The 24,053-nt window shown below is 47.2% G+C and overlaps 1 protein-coding gene across 1 annotated transcript in view; it reads right to left on the bottom strand.

Moving 5' to 3' along the window:
• The window catches only part of cadps2 (Ca++-dependent secretion activator 2), a gene marked incomplete at its 5' end in the record, with an annotated part of 181,792 nt that overhangs the window by 142,966 nt on the left and 14,773 nt on the right, over window positions 1-24,053 (bottom strand). Inside the window, one exon of the mRNA XM_080474542.1 lies at window positions 3,066-3,179. Within this exon, the coding sequence (XP_080330668.1) occupies window positions 3,066-3,179 (114 nt within the window). The remainder of the gene's footprint in view (window positions 1-3,065; window positions 3,180-24,053) is intronic.

Below are 24,053 nucleotides of genomic sequence, written 5' to 3'. Positions count from 1 at the left end.
TCCCTTCAATCTGCACATCAGGATTGTTTTTATTTCTGAACATGAAGTCATTTGGTTTTCAGAATAAACTCGACATGTCAGTTTAACGTGGAGCTGATCCGCCACGGGAACGATGGAAAAAAAACACTCCTTTTGAATAAAACCAGCGTCAAGGGAAGTTTTGCAGAATTAAAACCAACAATCCTTAACCCCTGGATGACATCACAGGGTTAAGGAAAGGTGTTAGGAGGCTTCCTAAAGGAGTTAGTAAAGGAGATCACAATCAGGTGAGGCAGTCAGACTTTCACTTAGTGACGTCATAATAATGCGACAGCGGCTCTAGTTAGTGACGTCTGCCATGGTGGGGAAAGAACTACAAGTTTCTGAAAATGAACTACAAAAAGTTCATCTGGGTTCTAGATGATTCCAAGTTGTTCTAGGCAGATTATTGCTTTGGTAACTTACATGATCTGCTCCTTTTTCAGTCATCCTGAGTTTCCCTGAACGCTCCGATGAGCGGGTTCCTTTAAATGTTGTCGCCGCAAGGAATTGTGGGGGAACATGAGCTGGTCTCCTTTGGTAAAGGAAGCATCAGTGGTTCCTAGGCTAAAGGAGGTTCTAAAGGAAGCATCAGTGGTTCCTAGGCTAAAGGAGGTTCTAAAGGAAGCATCAGTGGTCCCTAGGCTAAAGATAGTTCTAAAGGAAGCATCACTGGTTCCTAGGCTAAAGGAAGCATCAGTGGTTCCTAAGGTAAAGGAGGTTCTAAAGGAAGCATCAGTGGTTCCTAAGGTAAAGGAGGTTCTAGGGAAGCATTGAGCCTCCTTTACTTTGCCTATTGAGAATTCAGACAGTCCTCATCATGGCCGCCACACTAAACACTTCCAGGGTGAAGGAGAAGTGATGGAGAAGGAGACAGGAGGGACAATTTGGACGTTCCCAATGTTTCCTTCAGAGCCGAAGCAGCTGCAGCTTCCAGCTGGCTCAGCTCTGTCACACCTTCAGGTAGAGAGATACTCCACGGAGGCCACAGGTCAAAGGTCAAACCTTATGGACCGACTGTTCTTGTGTCAAGTAACAGCAGAAGTGTCCCGCTTGAGGGAGTCCTTAAAGTACGTTCAAAAACCTTCACACTTCTTTATCTTACAAATAAAACATTGGTCTCAGAAATATTCCAGGTTTCAGTTTCAGCTTGAAGTTGTAGTTGTGAGTGAATTGTGAATATGTTCCTGGTCACTGTATGAAAATCTAAAACGTGACAATTCCAAGACAGAAGAAAATAATAAAAAAAAGTCTAAATTTAGCACTATTTATACAACTGAGGAGAACAATGTCCGAGGTGTCTTAAGAACCTTAAATCACAACCTTTAATAACATTTTGACCTTGGTCCGAGTTGACCTTGGTCTCCTTTGACCTTGGTCAGGGTTGACTTTTGTCTCCTTTGTCCTTGGTCAGGGTTGACCATTGTCTGGGTTGACCTTGGTCTCCTTTGTCCATGGTCCGGGTTGACCTTGGTCTCCTTTGTCCTTGGTCCGGGTTGACCATTGTCTGGGTTGACCTTGGTCCGGGTTGACAGCAGACGCAGCATTCGGGGTGACCTCTGGCCTTGAACATCAAGGAGAACAAGCCAGACAGGAAGTACTGGAAAATATACGACTTTCACGTTTTGAATATTCTGACCAAAGCTGCAGAGACTCTTCAACATGAGTGTCAAGGTGTGTCCCTGAGCCTGGATCAAAGCCTGGACTACAGCAGAGATTCTCCAGGTGGAAGAAGGAAGTGGCTCCTGGCCGTTGCCATGGTGACGGTTGAACCATTACTCAAGGCTAAAAATAACCAGATGTTCAGTTTTTATTACTTTAAACTGTAAAACATTTTAGTTCATCTTGGATCTTGAAGCTTGTATCAAAGGACACACACACACACACACACACACGCTCACACACACACGCTCACACACACACGCACACACACACGCACCCACACACACACACACACACACGCTCGCACACACACGCACACACACACACGCACACACACACACACACACACACACGCACACACACACACACACACACACACACACACACACGCACACACACACACACACACACACTCTCACACTCTCACACACACACACACACACACACACACACACACACACACACACACACACACACACACACACACGCACACGCACACGCACACGCACACACACACACAGATAAAGTGTTTTACTGAAACATTTTCAACTACTTTTGAATGTCAGTACATCACAATGTAGTAATGTTGTTCAAATAACATCTGTGGAAAAAAAATGTATGTGTGTATTGGCCTCAGTACTCGTATCGTTATCAGTGAGTACTCAAATGCAGGTACTCATACACTACTCATTTTGGAAAAAAGTGGTATCGGTTAATCCCCAATACACACATATATATAAATATATATATTCAGTATGTGAAAGAAGCAGCAAGGAGCTACTTCGATTCATTACTTGAGAGAAAAAGCTTCAAGGCTGCAGACTGAAAGTGGAAACATGGAACATTTAAAAGCAGAGAGATTAAAACATTAACATGTCATGTAGGTTTAAGGAATATCGGGGTCAGCAGCTGTCCATCTTCTCTGAGGATGGGACTTATTTCCGAGGCGTCGACTGAGAGGAGAGTGAAATCCTGCGCCCGTCCACGATGACAGTCTGAGCAGCAGCAGGAGGTCAGAGTCCCGCCGCATTTCGTGCAGCAGAAGCAGCGAGCGAACTCCTGCTGCATGAAAATACTCAATTCCAGGTCAGACTCCTGCAGCTCCACGTTCAATATAAACTTCAGAGAGAAACGTGACAGTCTGGAACAACCAGGTCCTCTAGAACCCCCCCCCCCCCCCCCCCCCCCCCCCCCCCCCAGCTAAATCATTGAAGAAACCCGCCACCGGCCTGTTTCTGATCGCCGTTTGTTTTCTAGACACGCCGAATGTTCACCCAGTGAGCAACTAAGAATTAAAACCTGCGCTGTCCAACACTGTGGAGCCCCCAGCTGTCCTGTCATGGAGCCCCCCCCACCCCACCCCCCCACCCGAGGAATGGGCTCACCTCATAGTAGCTCCTGATGGCGTTGCAGAAGGCCTCGTCGGCCACGATGTGAGTGTCTCCGTTGAGAAAGGACAGGAAGCGCTCCTTCACCGCCTGCAGCTGCTGCTTGTTCACCTGGGGGGAGGGGGGGCAAGACGTCACTACCAGACCGGGGGGGTTGGGGGGGGGGGGGGGGGGGGGGGTTGGGGGGGGGGGGGGGGTTGGGGGGGGTTAACAGAAGAAATGTTCAGGAAGACAGAAATGAATAAATAAAAGAAAAAGTGGAATGAAAGCAGGAAATGTTGTATGAAGAGGAAACTGCTCGAACACAGAATCACACAGGAAGTGGAAACATGTCGTACGGCGTTGGAGCGTCAAAGTAAAGTGTCATCATGGACGTCGTTTTGCTGTTAAACCCAACCAGACCAAAATATTTCTCTTTTCATGAGCTGCAGAACCAGAAGCTGCTGAACTGCAGACCAGTCGGGAATCAAACCGTGATTCTTCTGCTGGTTGTGCAACAAACTTATCACCTGCCGACAGCCGGCTGCTGCTGCTGCTGCTGCTGCTGCATCTCCTGCTGCTGCTGCTTCTCCTGCTGCAGCTGCATCTCCTGCTGCAGCTGCAGCGTCTCCTGCTGCAGCTGCTGCTTCTGCTGCAGCGTCTCCTGCTGCTGCTGCTTCTGCTGCTGCAGCTGCAGCGTCTCCTGCTGCTGCTGCAGCTGCTGCTTCTGCTGCAGCGTCTCCTGCTGCTGCTGCAGCGTCTCCTGCTGCTGCTGCAGCTTCTGCTTCTGCTGCTGCTGCTGCTCACTACCTTCTGAGGCAGTTTTTCACATTTCTATCTGAAACGTTTGAAACTGGGGCGTCACAATAGTGAGGATGGTGAAGTGGAGAAGAGCAGTCATCTCATGGACAGTGGGAGAAACTGATGAAGACGAGCACTGATGTCGAGGACGTCAATGCTCTTTGCTCTCTTGGTCAACACCAGCTGAGACGGGTTCTAAGTCGTTCTGTTTCTGTGAACGCAACGCTGCAACGACACCAGGCACAAGAACTGGTTCCTGGTTCTGCTTCTCGCCGTAGCAACAAGGTTTTCTGGGTTGATCTGAAACTAGACGTGTGTGAAGAGCCTGAAGTCAGAGGACAGAAAGACAAACTGTCCTCAGCCTCTCTGGAGGTGTGGAAGCTTCTCTGCTGAACGGTTTTGTGACTTTTGTCCAATAAAGCCAACCAAGGACCGTTTGGCAAAAGCGTGAACAGTAAACCTTCAGAACGAGAACGCTCATCTCTCCGGCAAGGATCTGAAGTTTGAACTGAATGAAACTGAGTTTTGTGTTGATTCCTTCGACATTAAAGAAAAAGCTGGTGTCCTTGCTTCCTTCCACCTTTTCAGAGAAAACACACGTTCTTTCCCTCCACTAGAACATTCTGCAGCTAGGAAACCATTTCCTGCTCTGAAGCATGGATTTCATGAGAGTCATGACTCCAGCAGTAATGGCTTCGCCTCGCGAACACTGCCCACTCGTGACACGAGGTACAACATCAGGTACCACACCAGGTACCACACCAGGTACAACATCAGGTACCACACCAGGTACCACACCAGGTACCACACCAGGTACCACACCAAGTACCACACCAGGTACCACACCAGGTACCACACCAGGTACCACACCAAGTACCACATCAGGTACCACACCAAGTATGACACAAGGTGACATTACAGGTTCCCTTTCCCGGCAGGCTGTGCTTCTCACTGGGTCGCAGGCCAATGTCTTTTTGTCTCCCTCTCAAAACCACATGAAGCAGACTAACAACTGGAGGACTTGAGGAGCATAATAACACTGGAGGACTGTTGGAGCAGACTAACGACAGGAGGACTGGAGGAGTGGACTTAAAAACTGGAGAACTGTCGGCGCAGACTAACAACTGGAGGACTGTCGGAGCAGACTAACAACTGGACAACTGTCGGAGTAAACTAACGACTTGAGGAATGGAGGAGCGACTGGAGGACTGTTGGAGTGGACTAACAACTGGAAGACTGTCGGAGCAGACTAACAACTGGAGGACTGTCGGAGCGGAGTAGCGACTGGAAGACTGTTGGAGTGGACTAGCGTTGGTGGACTGTTGGAGCGGACTAACAACTGGAGGACTGCCGGAGCGGACTAACAACTGGAGGACTGTCGGAGCGGAGTGGACTAGCATTGGTGGACTGTTGGAGCGGACTAACAACTGGAGGACTGTTGGAGCAGACTAACAACTGGACGACTGTCGGAGTAGACTAACGACTGGAGGAATGGAGGAGCGACTGGAGGACTGTTGGAGTGGACTAACAACTGGAGGACTGTCGGCGCAGACTAACAACTGGAGGACTGTTGGAGCGGACTAACAACTGGACGACTGTCGGAGTAGACTAACGACTGGAGGAATGGAGGAGCGACTGGAGGACTGTTGGAGTGGACTAACAACTGGAGGACTGTTGGAGCGGACTAACAACTGGACGACTGTCAGAGTAGACTAACGACTGGAGGACTGTCGGAGCGGAGTAGCGACTGGAGGACTGTTGGAGTGGACTAGCGTTGGTGGACTGTTGGAGCGGACTAACAACTGGAGGACTGCCGGAGCGGACTAGCGTTGGTGGAATGTTGGAGCAGACAAACCACTGAGGACTGGCAGCTTTAAAGTATCAGCCATGATGGAGAGTGGAAGTGAAGCTTCCAGAAAAACACACTTGCTTGACAATATGATAAAACATTGCAAAACCTCTGCTCCTATGATTTCCCCGCCACGTTTTGGCAGCGAAGGTTTTGATCCAGTTTGGTGTTCGCTCACAAAGTACCTCCTACACTGTGTTTTCAAGCTTTATTGTAAAGCCTCAAATTACCTCCATGTAGACCAGAGGAGTCCAGCTCCGGTCCGTACACCATGTTTTAGCCATCTCCCTGCTTCATACCTCAATCTAAACTCCACCGGTGACCCTGATGATCGTTTTGATTTGGGAAGCTGTTTATCATATATGGACGATACAGACGGATCCTGAATGATGAGATTCAGGTTTGGTTTGAAGACTCAAAGAAAAGATTTTTTTCAGAATTGAAGTAGACGAATGAAGATTTTCGTCAAGGCCTCCTTGTTTTACTGATGAACAAAAATCTCAGTGGAAGTCGAGTTTGTTTTCTTTTAGTGAGGAAATCCTGACCTGAAAAAACTCGGCTCTTAAACCAACATGGGAGGAAACCAAAGCAGGAGGTTCTTTGTTATTGTTCCTCTTCTCCTCCGTCAGCAGCAGAATGAGAGACAACCAGTCTCCCTGACGACCCTCTGCTCTTATTCCTCAGCAGCCTTTCGTCAATATTTAGCATTGAGATTAATAATCTCTTTTACATCAGAGGCCTGGACGACGACCCTGATCAACATAACCAGGATCTCTCTGTTTCCTGGTTGACTGATCCAGACACTTTGGATCCTGATCACTGTTACTACCAAGCAGGTTAGCAACTCACGGGTTTAACCCAGACCAACGTGTGCGAGTTCACATGAAAGGGGCGGAGCTTGTGGGGGAAACCGGAGAACCTGGAGGAAAACCACACACACAGGGAGAACATGCACACTCCACCCAGAAAGGCCCCGTTTGTGAACCCGCGACCTTCCTGCTGTGAGGAGAGAGCGCTCACCACTGCACCACCAAGCAGTTAAATCTTCATTGTGCAGTCTTAATCTCTGAGATTATGAAGAATTCAAACACATCCAGCAGCTCAAAGCAACACTGCTGCTGCAGCCAAAGCCAGAACCTTCCTGACTTGTTAATGCTGACTTGGTGAGATTAGAGCAGATTAATTTATGGGACAATAGAACCGGAGTCACTTTCACTTTATTCCAGCAGAACGGTTCCAGGCTGAACTTCCTCACTGCTCTTCTTTTACTTTACATTCTCCATCACGTGTTCTGAGGCGGAGGTTCCTCCGTGTGAGTGTGTTTCCTCTTGGAATATTAATTCATCACCGTGACGACAGGAGAAGTTCTGCTTCCATTAATTCATGGTTCTGCAGTTCTGTCAGCGTCAACATTATTATTAAGATCATTATTCCAGATCAACCTCATGGAGCCAAACAGACCTGGAACAAGATCAAGAACAAGAACAAAAGTGACCAGGATTTATTGGGTTCTGTCAAAAAAGATTGTTCTAGATACTTTCTCCTCTCCGCTCCGCTGCAGCTCAGCGCTGAACCTGCCCACCAATCACCATCATTTAAGAATGGGCGGGGCATTAGCTCTGATTGGTCAGGAGGCGGAGCTTTACACTCACTGCGATCTTATCCAGAACATATCCTGCTCCGGAGCAGGTTAAACATTCAGAGTCAGTTACCATGGTGATTTATCCTGGGAAGAAGTGAACCGGCGTCGTAGTACAGGCCTCTGACCTCACAACAAACCCACTGGAAAACAACAACAAACCCACTGGAAAACAACAACAAACCCACTGGAAAACAAAACAGAGTCTGCAAGAGAATGAATGATAGTCTTTAGGAAGTGTACAACGCCTGCTAATGCTGCTAACACCACCAATGCCTGATAACGTCACTAAGGCCTGCTAATGCCGCTAACACTGCTAATGCCGCTAACGCCACTAAAGCTGCTAACAATCACTAACGTTGCTCGTGCCTGACAATTAATACGCCCCTTCCCCCCACAGGTCTTATCAAAGTTAAATGAAAACTTAAACAAATAACCCTCTAAAGTATTTACAGTATTTTATGATTTTCAAAATTTGAATATAACTGAAATGTTTTCTCTTTCACTTCCATTTGTTTTAATTTCAAACAACAAACAAAAGTGTGGCGGCTCTTAGGAACTGAAACTTTAAATAAACACATAAATAACTTTCTGAAGTTTTGTAAAGTAAATAAAAGAAAGTGAAATACAATTCTAAATACATTTGAATAAACTGAATTATCAGCACACACACACACACACACACACACACACACACACACACACACACACACACACACACACACACACACACACACACACACACACACACACACACACACACACACACACACACACACACACACACACACACACACACACCCCCACCCACCCACCCACCCACCCACCCACCCACCCACCCACCCACCCACCCACACACACACACACACACACACACACACACACACACACACACACACACACACACACACACACACACACACACACACACAGATGAAGTTTTATTGAAACAAACTTCCCCATCAGTACTCTCACAGCTGAAGCTCCACTGAGAGGAACCGTCTGTCGGCTTCATCAGAAATGCGTCACAATGCCGATATTTGGCGGCGATGATCAGTCTGTCCCTGATGTTTACCGGTTGGTTCTGCTCAGTGTGAGAACGAGGGGAGATTTGACATCAGTGTGGTTGCAGGACGGTGACGGACGGAGAATCACACCCAGAAGACAAACAAATCCGTCCCTCCCTGGACAAACAGCTGACCGGCCGCCTCCACACCCTGCCTGGTCACATCACATCGGGGTCAAAGGTCACAGAGAGGATCACTGCTGCAGCACAGTCTCTCCTCACACGGCGTTTCAACGACCCGCCCCTTACGCCTGAACCTGGCAGCCAGTGCCAGTTACCTTGGAAAAGTAATCCCATGATTACTAGGTTATAAAAGTTTATAAAGTTAGATTACAAGTTACTTTGTTACTTTGAGCAGCTGCCAAATAACAACATCCCTCACCGCCTCAACTTCTAATGACAACTGGTTTTATCAAAACTCCTCAACTCTCATCCTGGTACTGGTGGTGGTGGTTCTGGGGAGTGACAGTGAGAGTGGGAGGAGCAGTGGTGGTTGGGGTGGTGGTGGGGGTTATGGTGGTGGTGGTTCTGGGGGGAGCAGTGGTGGTGGTGGTGGTGGTGGTGGTGGTGGTGGGGGGGGGGGTGTGTTATGGTGGTGGTGGTTCTGGGGGGTGACGGTGGGAGTGGGGGGAGCAGTGGTGGTTGGGGTGGTGGTGGGGGTTATGGTGGTGGTAGTTCTGGGGGGGTGACAGTGGGAGTGGGGGGAGCAGTTGTGGAGGTGGTGGTGGGGGGGTTATGGTGGTGGTTCCGAGGGGTGACAGTGGGAGTGGGGGGGAGCAGTGGTGGTGGTGGTGGTGGGGGGGTTGTTGTGATGGTTGAATGACAACTGGTTTTATCAAAACTCCTCAACTCTCATCCTGGTACTGGTGGTGGTGGTTCTGGGGAGTGACAGTGGGAGTGGGGGGAGCAGTGGTGGTGGTGGTGGTTCTGGGGGGTGACAGTGGGAGTGGGGGGAGTGGGGGGAGCAGTGGTGGTGGGGGGGTTATGGTGGTGGTGGTTCTGGGGGGTGACAGTGGGAGTGGGGGGAGCAGTGGTGGTGGCGGTGGTGGTGGAGGGGGGGGATAGTTTTCCACCTTCCCAGGCTGCAGGTGAGCTGGTGGTTCTGAACGGTTCTGCTGGTCCCTCTGACTCATGGTGTCACATTCTGTCTGAATAAACCAATAAACACAAAGGAGCGATGAAGTACCAACACAGCAGGAAGGAATACACAACTATACCACATAACCATGGCAACCCATGAACAAAGTCCCACAATGCCTTGCGCTGCCACATCCCGCCACAGTGGTCGCTAGACTACATTCCAGGAATCACGTCGGCTCCAAGACGTAACGACCCTGAAAACGTTTCCTCTCCTGGCGGCGGCGTCCTTCCTCCTGTCCTGCAGTCTGATATTTCGGAGTGGCAGCTCGCCACTTCAGGACTTCCTGTCCTGCGACGGCGCCGCGCTTCGACTCAAGCGTGTGACAGTTGCTTGGCGAGTTGTGTCATCAGTCCTCAACGCAAGAAGAAAACAAATACTTGTTTTTACTGAAGAAAACTACAAGGATAGTAAAGCACGGCGGCCTGGATAAGCCTGTTCCTTTTTGTTCCGACCCGGAAAGGACAGGAACTCATCTCAGAACCCATTTTTAGTCTTTGGCTCTGAAGTCCTGTTTTATACGTTGGCATTTTATTGTTGGTTTTTAATGACTTTACTGTTTGTTTTTTTTAACAGTTTTTTTAAATCAGTTTTTTGTTGTTGTTTTTTTTACAGTTTTTTTTTTATCGTTTTTGCCTGTTTAATATTTTTTTCTGTAAAATTTATTTATTTTTGGGTAGGGAAGTACCGATCCACATTTTTTCACTTCTGATCCGATCCCGATACCTGAATGTGTATATCTGCTGATATCGATGCTATTCCGATACCAGAGCTCTGTTTACTTTAATATTATTATTATCATTATTGTTGATTTTATATGAGGCTGTAATAAACTCTTCTCTACAGTAAAGTATGAAATGTATTAATGTATACATGTTTTCTCTCAAAAGACAACTTGAGGTTAGTATCAGGACAGAAAAGGAAGCAGTACAAAGTATTTTTGTTCCATGTGGACAATGTGGGGGTCTGCGTGACGTCATCATCTCATAATAAACTAGTTCTATCTTTAGAACCTCAGAATGACTTTATTAATCCCTGTATTATTAATCCTTGAGCAAGGCAGCAGCAACACAGTGTTTCCAGCTCTAACGCAGCTCCAACCATTGGGACTATTTTTAGGGAGTTTAGCGTGGAGTAGGACGCAGCTTCACGGAGGTGTGAATCGCCTGCTGACAGCCTGGAGGAGCTGCTGGTCATTGTTTTGATGTCACTGCTGTTCTCCTCCGAGAGCTGGAGTTTGAAAACGCTGACGTCTGGTTGCAGAGCGCCGCCTCGCTGGACTACGGCTTTGCTAACATTGCTGCGTTGCTTTGCTAACATCCACGTTGCTGTGTTGCTTTGAAAACTTTGCTCGTTGCTGTTGTTGGGCCTTAAAATTCCATTGAACTCCCCAGTGTGATTGAAGAATCAAAAGTCTTGACTTCAGGCAAAATATGGACAAATATATCATGTACAGTGATGTTGGGCTCAAGATTCCATTGAACTCCTCCAGCAATTTCTCCCCCAGAGGAGAAACACCAGGAACAGTAAACATTCCATAAAACCGCAGGGAGGAAGGCAACGACCCCAGGAGGTCCACAACCCCCAGGTTGGGAACCAACAGAAACTCAGCAGTGAATGCAGAGCCCCAGCTGCCAGCCGCTCATTGGTAGAACCGACCCGGACACCACAGGGGTCCGAAATTCAAACTTGGTGAAACTCCATTACTACCAACTGCTCCTGGTTTCTCAACCCGACTGCTGAGAGGGACACTCATCTCTGCTGCCTCGGGACGGAAAGAGAGCACCAAGTGGAACCACAGAACCAAACCGAGGTCCAGCCCGCTGGACGAGCAGGACACAGTTTGGACTACCGTGTTTCCTTTATTTGGGGGATTCAGGAGACGTGAGCCGGTGTCTCCACCCTCCTTTCAGGGCCGTCCACTCCTGCAGCTGTAGCGCCAGGGTCTGAATTCAGGACGCTGAATTCAGACCCGGTAACAACCAGTTACCACTGCCTCACAAAACCGCACAGCACCACGGGCGGTGCTGTCCAACACAGCAACCGGACAGTAAGAGCTTTTGTCTGGGCAGCGTTGTTAGATTAGCCTGAAGCTAACATGCAATGTGTTTCAATGTGCCGCTGATAAAGCCACAACGGCCCAGATGTTTGTGTACGCAAGTTCACGCGCACCAACCAAGTCCGGGACTTGGGTTTTCCACCTCAGAACCAGAGGTCCAAGTGAGCTCCAGGCCCACTGGGAGCTCTGTGTGGAGAACCGGGTTGCAGAATTGAACCTCGCCAGAATTCTCTGTCTTTCTCTTCTCTCCCCCCTCTTTCACTAACCCGAGTCTGCGCTTCCCCTGCGCTCATCTTATCTGATCAAGATAAGCTCACACACACACAGCCACAGTTAGCAACCAAATTGCTATCTGGTGCTGCAAAACCACATCTGCCTCCATCACCAGAGTTCTAACTGCATGTCCCAACATCCACTTAGAACTCCGGCGCTCAGAAACGGGCCAACGGAACCACCCGTTCGTTTTTACAGTAGGTGATACCGCTTTGCTCCGAGACCGCCCTTGCGCATGCGCGTGCAACGGGCGTCTTGTTTATCTGGTCGCTAAGCAACCGCCGCGTCCCCAGGAAGAGCGAGTCAATTGCCTCAAGTGGTCGCGTGGGTCATCGCAATCCCTGGTGACGTCCACCTGGTGGACGCATCAGGTCATTGCGCTCTCCCTCTGCAGGCCGCCGCACGCCCCTAGTGGTCGTCATGGTCACCACACTGAACCCGACGCCTGCCTCCCTCTGGCGTCCGTTTGAGGTCGCTCCACCCACTCCCATTGATCCCCAACGTCTGCCTCCACCTGGTGGACGTTCGGGATCATTACACCCATTCTACTCATCACTCCAGACCATCCACACACACACACACACGCACACGCACACGCACACGCACACACACACACACACACACACACATACACACACACACACCCTTTGTACATAGTGTTTGCTGTTTAGTAGATTAGATCTCTGTGTTAGATCCATTGATTTATGGAATGATTTCTGAATTATTTATAAATTAATACATTTTGTTAATAAACGCCTGTTAGCTGAATTGAACGATTCTTGGTGATTATTGTGTATTTATTGTTGACTTTCACTGGTTTGTAACAGACTGTGCTCGGATCTCACACCTTCCCTTTTATTTAAGATTGTTATATTTTACACAGAAATATTAAATAACTTAAATAAACCTTTTACAAACGAGACTGATATTTTGGTAATTAGCTATTTCCAGTTCATCTGGTGGTTCCCCGTTATTAATAAATAAATAACAAATGTATTCAAATTAATAATTTTTCATTAATAATTTATTTTTGATAATCTATCAACTTTTAAGTAATTACTCAATTACTTTAGGAGTTGTTAATGAGTAAATGACCGTTTACTTCCATTAATAATTAAAACTTTTCATAAATTACTTCCAGTGATTTATTACTTTCAGTAATCTATTACTTACAGTAATTTAATGCTAATAACCAACCATAAACCCCAACACTGTGTTGCTTTAAAAACATTGCACATTGCTGTGTTGCTTTGTGGTGTTTTGAGTATAAAATCCGTCAAACAGCAACATGTTGTCATGAAAAGTTGGATAGCACAGTGCTACTTCCCTAGCCTGCTCGCTGGCTGCAAACTGTGGACTGGATTTCCTGACTCACTCCTCCTGGTCTCATTGAGACCCGCCTCCCTTCAGGAAATCCAGTCCACAGTTTGCAGCCAGCGAGCAGAGCAGCAGGGAAACACTGTGGAGTCATTTCAGCAATGGTGAAGCAGACGAGGATCATGGATCAGAAATCTCCGCAGGTTGGATCGGAACCTTCTGATCCAGGAATTCCGTTGGTATCAGAACCCGATCCCGGATCGGATCGGCCCCATGCCTAGTTTCACTGTGGTTGTTTTTAAATTGCTCAGGAAATAAAGTAGAGTTGAGAATTGGCTCCAGATCCACTGAGCTGAACGTGGAGCAGGTACAGAAGCCCGGATGGATTCAAAGGCAGTGTGACATTAAAACTGTATATTCTGACTGAGTATTTGCTTCAGTGAAGGTTTACCAGTTTGTGTCCGATGAGGCGATCACATGAAGGAAAACAAAGACACAAGAAAAGAAAAAGCCAATGACCTGAAACTGAACCTGACGTTTCCTCTAGCTGCAACATTCTCAAACAAGCTGATAAACGATTCACCAAACAAATGAATACAAATATCAATCGATAAAAAAAAATCAATAGAGGCAACCTCCCCAATCAGAAATTCTCCTGCAAAAGCAAATGAAACAAATCGATTAAATTCTCCAACTGCAGTTTTTGGCCTGTTGTGACTGTTTGATGCCACGTTGACGTTTCCCTCCATCTGCAGACGGTCAACACGCCGCTCCTCCAATCAGTGACGCTACGCCCTCCATTGATTGCAGCCTCCTTTTATTCAAAAGCTGCTCTAAGGTCACACTGTTGATTTGTCGTCGCTTGCAGCAGTGCACGCCGCAGTGCACGCCGCAGTGCACGCCGCAGTGCACGCCGCAGTGCACGCCGCAGTGCACGCCGCAGTGCACGCCGCAGTGCACGCCGCAGTGCACGCCGCAGTGCGTGTCCGACCGTTTACTGGAGGAGTTCCGCCCACGGAGCGACTCTGGAGTCTGGCCGTACGAAGTAAAGGAACTTTCATGTAGTGAAAAGAACCACAGATGTATGAGTGCCAGGGATTGTGGGTAAAATGACTCCTGGAATGGTCCTGAAAGCACTTTCAGTGAAAAGCTCAGGGAGCGGTACGAATCCCCGAGAGTCTTGGGCTGGTTGTGATGATGTAACGTTTGCCCAATGCCTGCTCAGCGAGGACAACCACAGCTTCTCAGGCAACCGGCAACTTCGTCCCTTTCATCACCAACTGCAACAACTTTAAATGCTGCTTATATAAAAGGTGCTCAATGTCCAGGTGGTACCAGTCCAGGTGGTACCAGTCCAGGTGGTACCAATCCAGGTGGTACCAATCCAGTCGTACCCGTCCAAATGGTACCAGTGCAGGTGGTACCGGTGCAGGTGGTACCAGTGCAGTCGCACCCGTCCAGGTGGTACCAGTGCAGGTGATACCAATCAAGTCGTACCCGTCCAAATGGTACCAGTCCAGATGGTACCACTCCAGGTGGTACCACTCCAGGTGGTACCAATCCAGATGGTACCAGCCCAGGTGGTACCACTCCAGGTGGTACCAATCCAGATGGTACCAGCCCAGGTGGTACCATTCCAGTCGTACCCATCCAGATTGTACCAGTCCAGGTGGTTACCAGTCCAGGTGGTACCACTCCAGGTGGTACCAATCCAGGTAATCATGTTTTCAGTCACGACACGCTGGCAGCTTGTACGATCAGGATGGATGATGTCTTACCTAATAATTTTTGGAGATACAATTTTATCCGAACGTCTTGATGGACAACTGAATCCCTCAGACTGACCTGGAGATGTGCCAGCAGGAGGTCCGTCAGTTTAAGGTCACGCTTGAATTATTAAACTGTGGAGGAGGTAGAACCTCAGTGGGGTTCTCCTCCAATAGGTTTTCTGTTCGGGTTCTTCACTGCGACGAGGGCAGGAGGTGAGGCTGCAGATTTCTTTTAAAAAGACGGAGGCGACAGGGAGATGTCATGGTGGCTGACCGGCTGTGCTGCAGTGTAAATATGGACCAGACAACAACCTGCTCTTAATAAATGTTCCTGGCTTGGAAATAGATCATTGCATATACATCTAATATAAACATATATACATAAACATTTGATTGTATTAATATGAAATGAAACGTTCTTGACCAGGAACTTGATCAATCCAAATATTTCCAATATATACATCACTGACTTTTTAAAGTCGGGACAAAAGAGGTTGTAAAAATCTTTGTTTATTCACACTATTAGTATTTAGTCATATATTTCTGTAGAGAAAAGTCTGAGCTATATAAACATGTAAAAGAACAGGTTCTAAACGAAAATATTTTCTGATTAATAAACATGTTTCCCTCTGGGACTTGATAAGAACTAAATAACTTTATCTATTATGTTGTAATGGAGTTTCATTACTCGGGTATGTCATAAAATACATCCTGTAAACTTGCTTCCTGCTACCAGACGTTCATCTCTATCTGCACCATCAGGCAAAGCAATGTTCTTCAAGAACCTGGTGGAGAACTTCCAGCCTGTAGTTACTCCAGTAGTTTATCTAGAAGAACATTATTATTCACTAACTATTGTATTTTGCCGTCTATGTTCATATTTATTCATGTGGCTACAATTTATTAACATTCCAGTGCAAATATAATGGGGGTCCATATTCTATAGGGGGGGGGGGGGGGGGGGGGGGGGTTCCATATACAATCTCTCTCCAGCAGTTGCAGCTGTATAAGTGTTGCCTTGTGTTCCTTCTCGCTGCAGAGAGCAGAGAAGCAGGCGGAGGTGAAGCCGGTGGCGTCTGGCATCGCAGCTCGACGTGATGGAGGAAGAGCCAAGTGGCTCCAGCAGCTTGTGCCTCTAATGACTGCTGGAGGGAGCCAATGAGGCGGAGAAGCTCTCCACAGGGCCGCAGTGGGGGGGGGGGATATAATCCAAGGGAAGTGGGGAGGGGGCGACGGTGGCTGAGGACCACGGGGATAAAAATAGAAGGGCAGCGTTTCCCAGGCTCGTCCACCGGGGCTGTTCGAATCGATTGATCACGGCGACGCGGTGCAGAGGGGAAGTGGACGCCTGTCATTAAGTTAGAGATCTCTAGACGCAATTCACAGCCCTGCTAATCCCATCAGATTAGAAATGCTTCATCTCCAGCAGAAGACGGTTGGAGAGCCGAGTGGAAACAGTAGAGTCACCTCTAGGGGAGAGGCTTTCATTAAACACCTGGACCAGGTACAGTCGCTGAACCAGGTACAGTCGCTGAACCAGGTCCAATCACTGAACCAGGTCCAATCGCTGAACCAGGTCCAGTCACTGAACCAGGTCCAATCACTGAACCAGGTACAGTCGCTGAACCAGGTCCAATCGCTGAACCAGGTCCAATCACTGAACCAGGTCCAATCACTGAACCAGGTACAGTCACTGAACCAGGTACAATCAATCACTGAACCAGGTACAATCAATCACTGAACCAGGTACAATCAATCACTGAACCAGGTACAATCAATCACTGAACCAGGTACAGTCACTGAACCAGGTACAGTCACTGAACCAGGTCCAATCACTGAACCAGGTCCAATCACTGAACCAGGTACGGTCACTGAACCACAATAATCTGTTCAGGGTGTAAATGAACTGGTGAGTCGTTTTAACGAGCCTACGTCTGCTGACTCATCAGATTTACCTGGATAGTGTTTGTCCTGGTTTCTCATCAAGACCAATAAGTATCTGTACTGGGAGCCCACTAAACTGTCCTGTTGAAAATACTGTCTCCATCAAGTTTTCATCTTGTCCCGGCTCCAACAGTAAAAGTTTTACTGGCTGCCGGCAGGAAATGACCTCTAGTTCAACATTCTCGCTGCATCGGCACGGAGGAAAGAGTCACCATGTGGAAGTTCACAATGGCTGAACAAGCTCCAGAGATTTGGGTAATCTGGGCTGTTGTTTACACTTGGCTAATATAAAACTTGACATGTGGTAGGAGGACTCGTACTACAGTCACTTTGGAAGAACAACTGGTGCAGACGTTGATTTGACTGTTTGTAGGACTGATTTTTATTTTCATTTTGTTTATTTATTTTTCACATTTATATTTTTCCTGTTTATCTGTATGCGTGTGTGTACCGTTGCTCTTTATTTGTTAAAAGTAATAAAGAGATGCTTAAAAAAAAAAAAAAAAAGGTTGACATTTTTGATATAGCAGCGACTAAGAATTGCTGATTACAATAAAAAGTACAAGCTGACTGAAGGAGGAAGAGAAAACATCAAAGATGAAAAGACGCCAAAGCAAATGAAGGAAATCAGCCTGGAGGAGATGAGAGAGCAGCGGCGCCGAGTAACGAGCTGCGGAGCAGCATTAGTCTTGTTCTGAAATGTTCCACTGAAATACTTCTGAGGCGAAGTGCAAGGCCAGCAGCCGCAATACTTGTAATGTGAGGAAGAATACTTGTAATGTGAGTCAGAGTACTTGTAATGTGCATCAGAGTACTTGTAAAGTGAGTCAGAGTACTTGTAATGTGGGTTAGAGTACTTGTAAAGTGAGTCAGAGTACTTGTAATGTGCATCAGAGTACTTGTAAAGTGAGTTAGAGCACTTGTAATGTGAGTCAGAGTACTTGTAATGCGAGTTAAAATACTTGTAATGTGAGGAGGAATACTTGTAATGTGAGTCAGAGTACTTGTAATGTGCATCAGAGTACTTGTAAAGTGAGTCAGAGTACTTGTAATGTGGGTTAGAGTACTTGTAAAGTGAGTCAGAGTACTTGTAATGTGGGTTAGAGTACTTGTAAAGTGAGTCAGAGTACTTGTAATGTGCATCAGAGTACTTGTAAAGTGAGTTAGAGCACTTGTAATGTGAGTCAGAGTACTTGTAATGCGAGTTAAAATACTTGTAATGTGAGGAAGAATACTTGTAATGTGAGTCAGAGTACTTGTAATGTGCATCAGAGTACTTGTAAAGTGAGTCAGAGTACTTGTAATGTGGGTTAGAGTACTTGTAAAGTGAGTCAGAGTACTTGTAATGTGAGTTAGAGTACTTGTAATGCGAGTTAAAATACTTGTAATGTGAGAAAGAATACTTGTAATGTGTGTCAGAGTACTTGTAATGTGCATCAACGTACTTGTAAAGTGAGTCAGAGTACTTGTAATGTAGGTTAGAGTACTTGTAAAGTGAGTCAGAGCACTTGTAATGTGAGTTAAAATACTTGTAATAAGAGGAAGAATACTTGTAATGTGAGTCAGAGTACCTGTAATGTGCATCAAAGTACTTGGAAAGTGAGTCAGAGTACTTGGAAAGTATGTCAGAGTACTTGTAATGTGAGTCAAAGTACTTGTAAAGTGAGTCAGAGTACTGGTACAGTGAGTTAGAGTACTAGTAAAGTGAGTCAAAGTACTGGTAAAGTGAGTCAGAGTACTTGTGATGTGAGGAAGAGTACTTGTAAAGTGAGTCAGAGTACTTGCAATGTGAGTCAGAGTACTTGTAATGCAAGTTAAATACTTGCAATGTGAGGAAGAATACTTGTAAAGTGAGTCAAGGTACTTGTAATGTGAGTCAGAGTACTAGTAAAGTGAGTAGAGTACTGGTAAGGTGAGTCAGAGTATTAGTAAAGTGAGTCAGAGTACTTGTAGTGTTGAGCAGTAGCAGTTCCTCTAGGCTCAGTACTCAGAACCTCCTCTGTCCTCCATTGAGCCTCACAATGTCTCCAGAGGGGAAAGAAGGACCAGGAGCTACTTTGAGTTTTATCATGAAGAAAAAACTGTGCTGGTTGTAGTTCAGAGTTTTCATGTTGAAGAAATTTATCAAACTACTGCGACGCTACAATAATCAGTTGGATGTTGTTTTTATGTACTTGTTAAACTTTATGTTTTGAGGAATAAATATGTGGAATTCAAACATTTTCAGATTTCATCATTAAACAAATGAATATTTATTACCACATAAACACACAAAAGTACTGAGAATTGGTACCGTTGAGTACTGGTATCCATTCCTCGGTACCATACCGGTTCTGAAGTGAAAGGTTCCCTTGTGCGGGTGTTCCTCCTGCGTCACCACATCTCCACCTTTGGCCACAACAACAAATCAAGGTCTGGAGCAGCGCCGCCCGAGAGCAGCGCCTCCTGGTGTTGAAGAGAGAACGTGGGCAGCGTGGAGGCGGAGTCTTTATCAGCTGAGAGCAGCGGCGCCACGGGGCGGCGGGGGTTTACTCAGCTCAGAGTACTGCTTCAGTTCTAACACAAAGCCTCCAATACCACCAAGAGCAGGAAGTACTGCTGTACTCTCTGTACTCTCTGTACTCTCTGTACTCTCTGTACTCTCTGTACTCGAGAGTCATTATACCTTGTAGTTTATCAGACTTTATCAGACAACGGAGGCTTTTATGAACTGAAACCCAGTGAAGAGCTGAAGATCAAGGAGATGCTGCAGGATTGAGATCGAATGCTGAAAACAAAGAGAACTCTACAATAGTAACTCTACAATAGTAACGCTATAGTAACTCTACAATAGTAACGCTACAATTGTAACTCTACAATAGTAACTCAACAATAGTAACTCTACAATAGTAGCGCTGCAATAGTAACTCCACAATAGTAACTCTATAGTAACTCTACAATAGTAACTCTACAGTAGTAACTCTGCAATAGTAGCGCTACAATAGTAACTCTACAATAGTAACGCTATAGTAACTCTACAATAGTGACTCTACAATAGTAACTCTACAATAGTAACGCTACAATTGTAACTGTACACTAGTAACTCTACAATAGTAGCGCTACAATAGTAACTCTACAATAGTAACGCTACAATAGTAACTCTACAATAGTAACTCTACAATAGTAACACTGCAATAGTAACTCTACAATAGTAACTCCACAATAGTAGCGCCACAATAGTAACGCTACAATAGTAACTCTACAATGGTAATGCTGCAATGGTAACTCTACAATGGTAACTCTGCAATAGTATCGCTACAATAGTAACTCTACAATAGTAACGCTACAATGGTAACTCTACAATAGTGACTCTACAATAGTAACGCTACAATGGTAACTCTACAATAGTAACGCTACAATGGTAACTGTACACTTGTAACTCTACAATAGTAACTCTACAATAGTAACGCTACAATAGTAACTCTACAATAGTAACTCTACAATAGTAACACTACAATAGTAACTCTACAATAGTAACTCCACAATAGTAGCGCCACAATAGTAACGCCACAATAGTAACTCTACAATAGTAACTCTACAATAGTAACGCTGCAATTGTAACGCTACAATTGTAACTACAATAGTAACGCTACAATAGTAACTCTACAATTGTAACGCTACAATAGTAACACTACAATAGTAACTCTACAATAGTAGCGCTACAATAGTAACACTATAGTAGTCACTCTACCGTAGCAGAGGCTGCGCGGTAGAGTAGGCTGCGTGGAGCTGCAGCAGCCTGTTTGTGTACGCACGTGAACACGGCGTTCACACGGCGCTCACACGCACCATCGCAGTCCAGACTCGGGTTCCCCACCGCCGAAACCAGAGAATCAAGTGAGCTCCCAAAAGCTACTTCAATCTCTGTGTGGAGGAACCAGGGTTCAGAACCGAACCTCGTCAGAACTCTCTGTCCTTCTCTTCTCCCCCCCCCCCCCCCCCCCCTCCTTCACTAACTAAGAAAAGCAGCTCATCACAGACGGACAGGAAGTATTTTTGTGAATCAGAGCGAACCAGCCGCTCTTCCATCACATGTGGACGGACGGCAGAAGAGTCTTCAGAGCCGCAGGATGAAGATGAGGATGAGAACGGGGGAGTTAAACTGCAGAGCGCTGCACTGTGACCAGCCGAGCCAGGACCCTCACCGGCCCCGGGGCCACCCACCTCCTCACGGAGCCCCCACCCGCCATGAATCCACATCCTTCACGCGAGGAGGAGGAGGAGGAGGAGGAAGGGGGGGGTTGCGTAACCCTCCGAGTGGAGCTCCGTCTGTGGGATTCTGACAGCGAAGGAAAGACGACAAAGAAAGACGGAAGTCGCCTCCAGCAGATCTGCGGCCAAATCGGGGAAAGAATAAAAATAGAAATAGCGGCGCCCACAACTGGCAGAAAGAAAGAAATAAGAACGGAGCCTCCCGTCTTCCAGCAGCAGCAGCAGGAGGAGGAGGCGCCGTGGTTCTGGTTTGTTTAGTGAACGGCTGCCAGGGGATTAGCGGTGCGTGGGTCTCATCAGGACGGGGATTCTGCTCTCCTCAGCCAGGAACTGAAGCTCCGGGGGAAGACTGGCTGCTGCAGGAGTTCCAGAAGAGAAGACGAGGCGGTGGGCGGAGTCTCCTCCTCACGCCACAAACCTTATTCCAGCAACACCAGCGGCTAAAGCCACGAGTCGTTTCCAACATCTACACCCAGACGGGCAAACATTGTGGTCCACCTGACCCCCGAACAGAACTCTCAACTCCCAGCAGATTAACGAGGCCTCCGGACACACAGGGCCACTGTTTCAAACGCCCAGAGGGAGTTTTTAAATAACATGTCAACCAGAAACCCTGACTGAGGTCAGATTTCAAAATAAGGTTTCAGTCTTTTCTAGATTTGTTGGAGATCTAGTCATAGAGTCCTCCACCCAGTCCTCCACCTGATCAGTGTTATCTAGCCCTCCACCCAGTCCTCCACCTGATCAGTGTTATCTAGTCCTCCACCCAGTCCTCCACCCTGATCAGTGTTATCTAGCCCTCCACCCAGTCCTCCACCTGATCAGTGTTATCTAGTCCTCCACCCAGTCCTCCACCCTGATCAGTGTTATCTAGTCCTCCACCCAGTCCTCCACCTGATCAGTGTTATCTAGTCCTCCACCCAGTCCTCCACCCTGATCAGTGTTATCTAGTCCTCCACCCAGTCCTCCACCTGATCAGTGTTATCTAGTCCTCCACCCAGTCCTCCACCCTGATCAGTGTTATCTAGTCCTCCACCTGATCAGTGTTATCTAGTCCTTCACCCAGTCCTCGACCCTGATCAGTGTTATCTACTCGTCCACCCAGTCCTCCACCCGATCAGTGTTATCTAGTCCTCCACCCAGTCCTTCACCTGATCAGTTTTATCTAGTCCTCAACCCTGATCAGTGTTATCTAGTCCTCCACCCAGTCCTACACCCTGATCAGTGTTATCCACTTGTCCACCCAGTCCTACACCCAGTCCTCCACCTGATCAGTATAATCTACTCATCCACCAAGTCAGTCCTCCACCCGAGAGTCCATCAGCTCCTCCTTAATGCTCTTCCATACTTTCGTCTGCAGACCGCTCAAACTTGTGGGCGGAGCACCAATGTTCAGGCGCTTCCATTCATATGTTTCAGGATTCCCGTTCTATAAATTAACAATCTGAAAATATCTCCACGTCTGCTGGCAGCGTTCTGCTCCTGTCATAAAGTAATTTGTTTCACTGAGTTCTGATGTGGATCTTTGTCTTATTTAAACTGTGAGTGGGAGGTGTAGAATCCTCACACCAGAACAGCGGGTGGTGGTGGGGGGTGGGGGTTGACTCCAGAGTGGAGGAAGTAGAGAGGAAGAAGTACAGGAAGAAGTAGAAAGGAGGAAGTAGAGAAGAAGAAGAAGAGAGGAAGAAGTAGATAGGAAGAAGTAGAGAGGAAGAAGAAGAGAGGAAGAAGTAGAGAGGAAGAAGAGAGGATGAAGAAGAGAGGAAGAAGTAGAGAGGAAGAAGTAGAGAGGAAGAAGTAGAGAGGAAGAAGTAGAGAGGAAGAAGTAGAGAGGAAGAAGTAGAGAGGAAGAAGAGAGGAAGAAGTAGAGAGGAAGAAGTAGAGAGGAAGAAGAGAGGAAGAAGAAGAGAGGAAGAAGAAGAGAGGAAGAAGTAGAGAGGAAGAAGAAGAGAGGAAGAAGAAGGTCTGAAGTTTATATATAGTGGTTGTTTTTAGATGGCCATTAGCCACGAGCTAATTAGCCTGGACATCGTGAGCTAAAGGGGCGGGACTTCCTCTTTCGGTCCGGGCCAATCAATGAGCCGTGTTTCTTCTTTACTTCCTCTCTTGTCAGTGTTTGTTGCAGGCTCTAGCGCCCCCAAACAGCAGCTGCTGGAACTGCTTGACAATCTCCAGGCGGTCTGGTCCGTGACCCCCCCCCCCCCCAATCCCCTCCCAGGTGAACCGAGTCCTGGACTGTCCCAATGAGGAAGGCCCCTAAAAGCAAAGTGGTAAAACTGTACGTTGAGGACTGACTGGACGCTACAGCGACTCTCCACCACCAGAGGAAGGCTTTGCCCAGACAGTAAATCCTCCAGAGACGTGTCGGACTCTACGGAGCTCCTTAACCTGGACCCCTCTGGCCGTCTGTGCACTTCACCATAGAAAGAAAGAAAAGCCCAGGGTTACTGTCGACTGGTGCTGTAGCGGCGTGCGGCGCAGGTCAGAACCTACAGCTCCGGAGAGACATCCTCCCGCCTGCTTCACAGCTTCTCAACTCAATTATTCAGCTGAATCCAGAACGAGCCTCTCTGGGAAATAAACATCGTGCGCTGCAGGAGGAAGACGGAATCTTTCCACTCAGATGCTCGTTCAATTCCATCCCATGTAAATCAGACGGCCCCACGAGACGCCAGGCAGACCGTCCAAGAAACCTTTTACGGCCTCCGATTCTGCAGACGAGCTGAAGATTTACCACAAAGGCAGGAGGCAACAGGACGACACACTGTCGACCAAGAAAGACTAGACGCCGCGTGGCCTGTTTCTCAGCTTCAGCTCCTCTACGCTCCCTAAAGGAGTCGTCAGCTGGTGTCCCCACGTCTCCTTTAGTTCCTCTTTAAATCAATTCTTAACCTTTATTA

This window comes from Lipophrys pholis (assembly GCF_963383615.2).
Source record: "Lipophrys pholis genome assembly, chromosome: 11".
Classification (NCBI taxonomy): domain Eukaryota; kingdom Metazoa; phylum Chordata; class Actinopteri; order Blenniiformes; family Blenniidae; genus Lipophrys; species Lipophrys pholis.
Note: the sequence above shows the minus strand (reverse complement) of the source record. Positions and strands in the feature narration are given on the sequence as shown.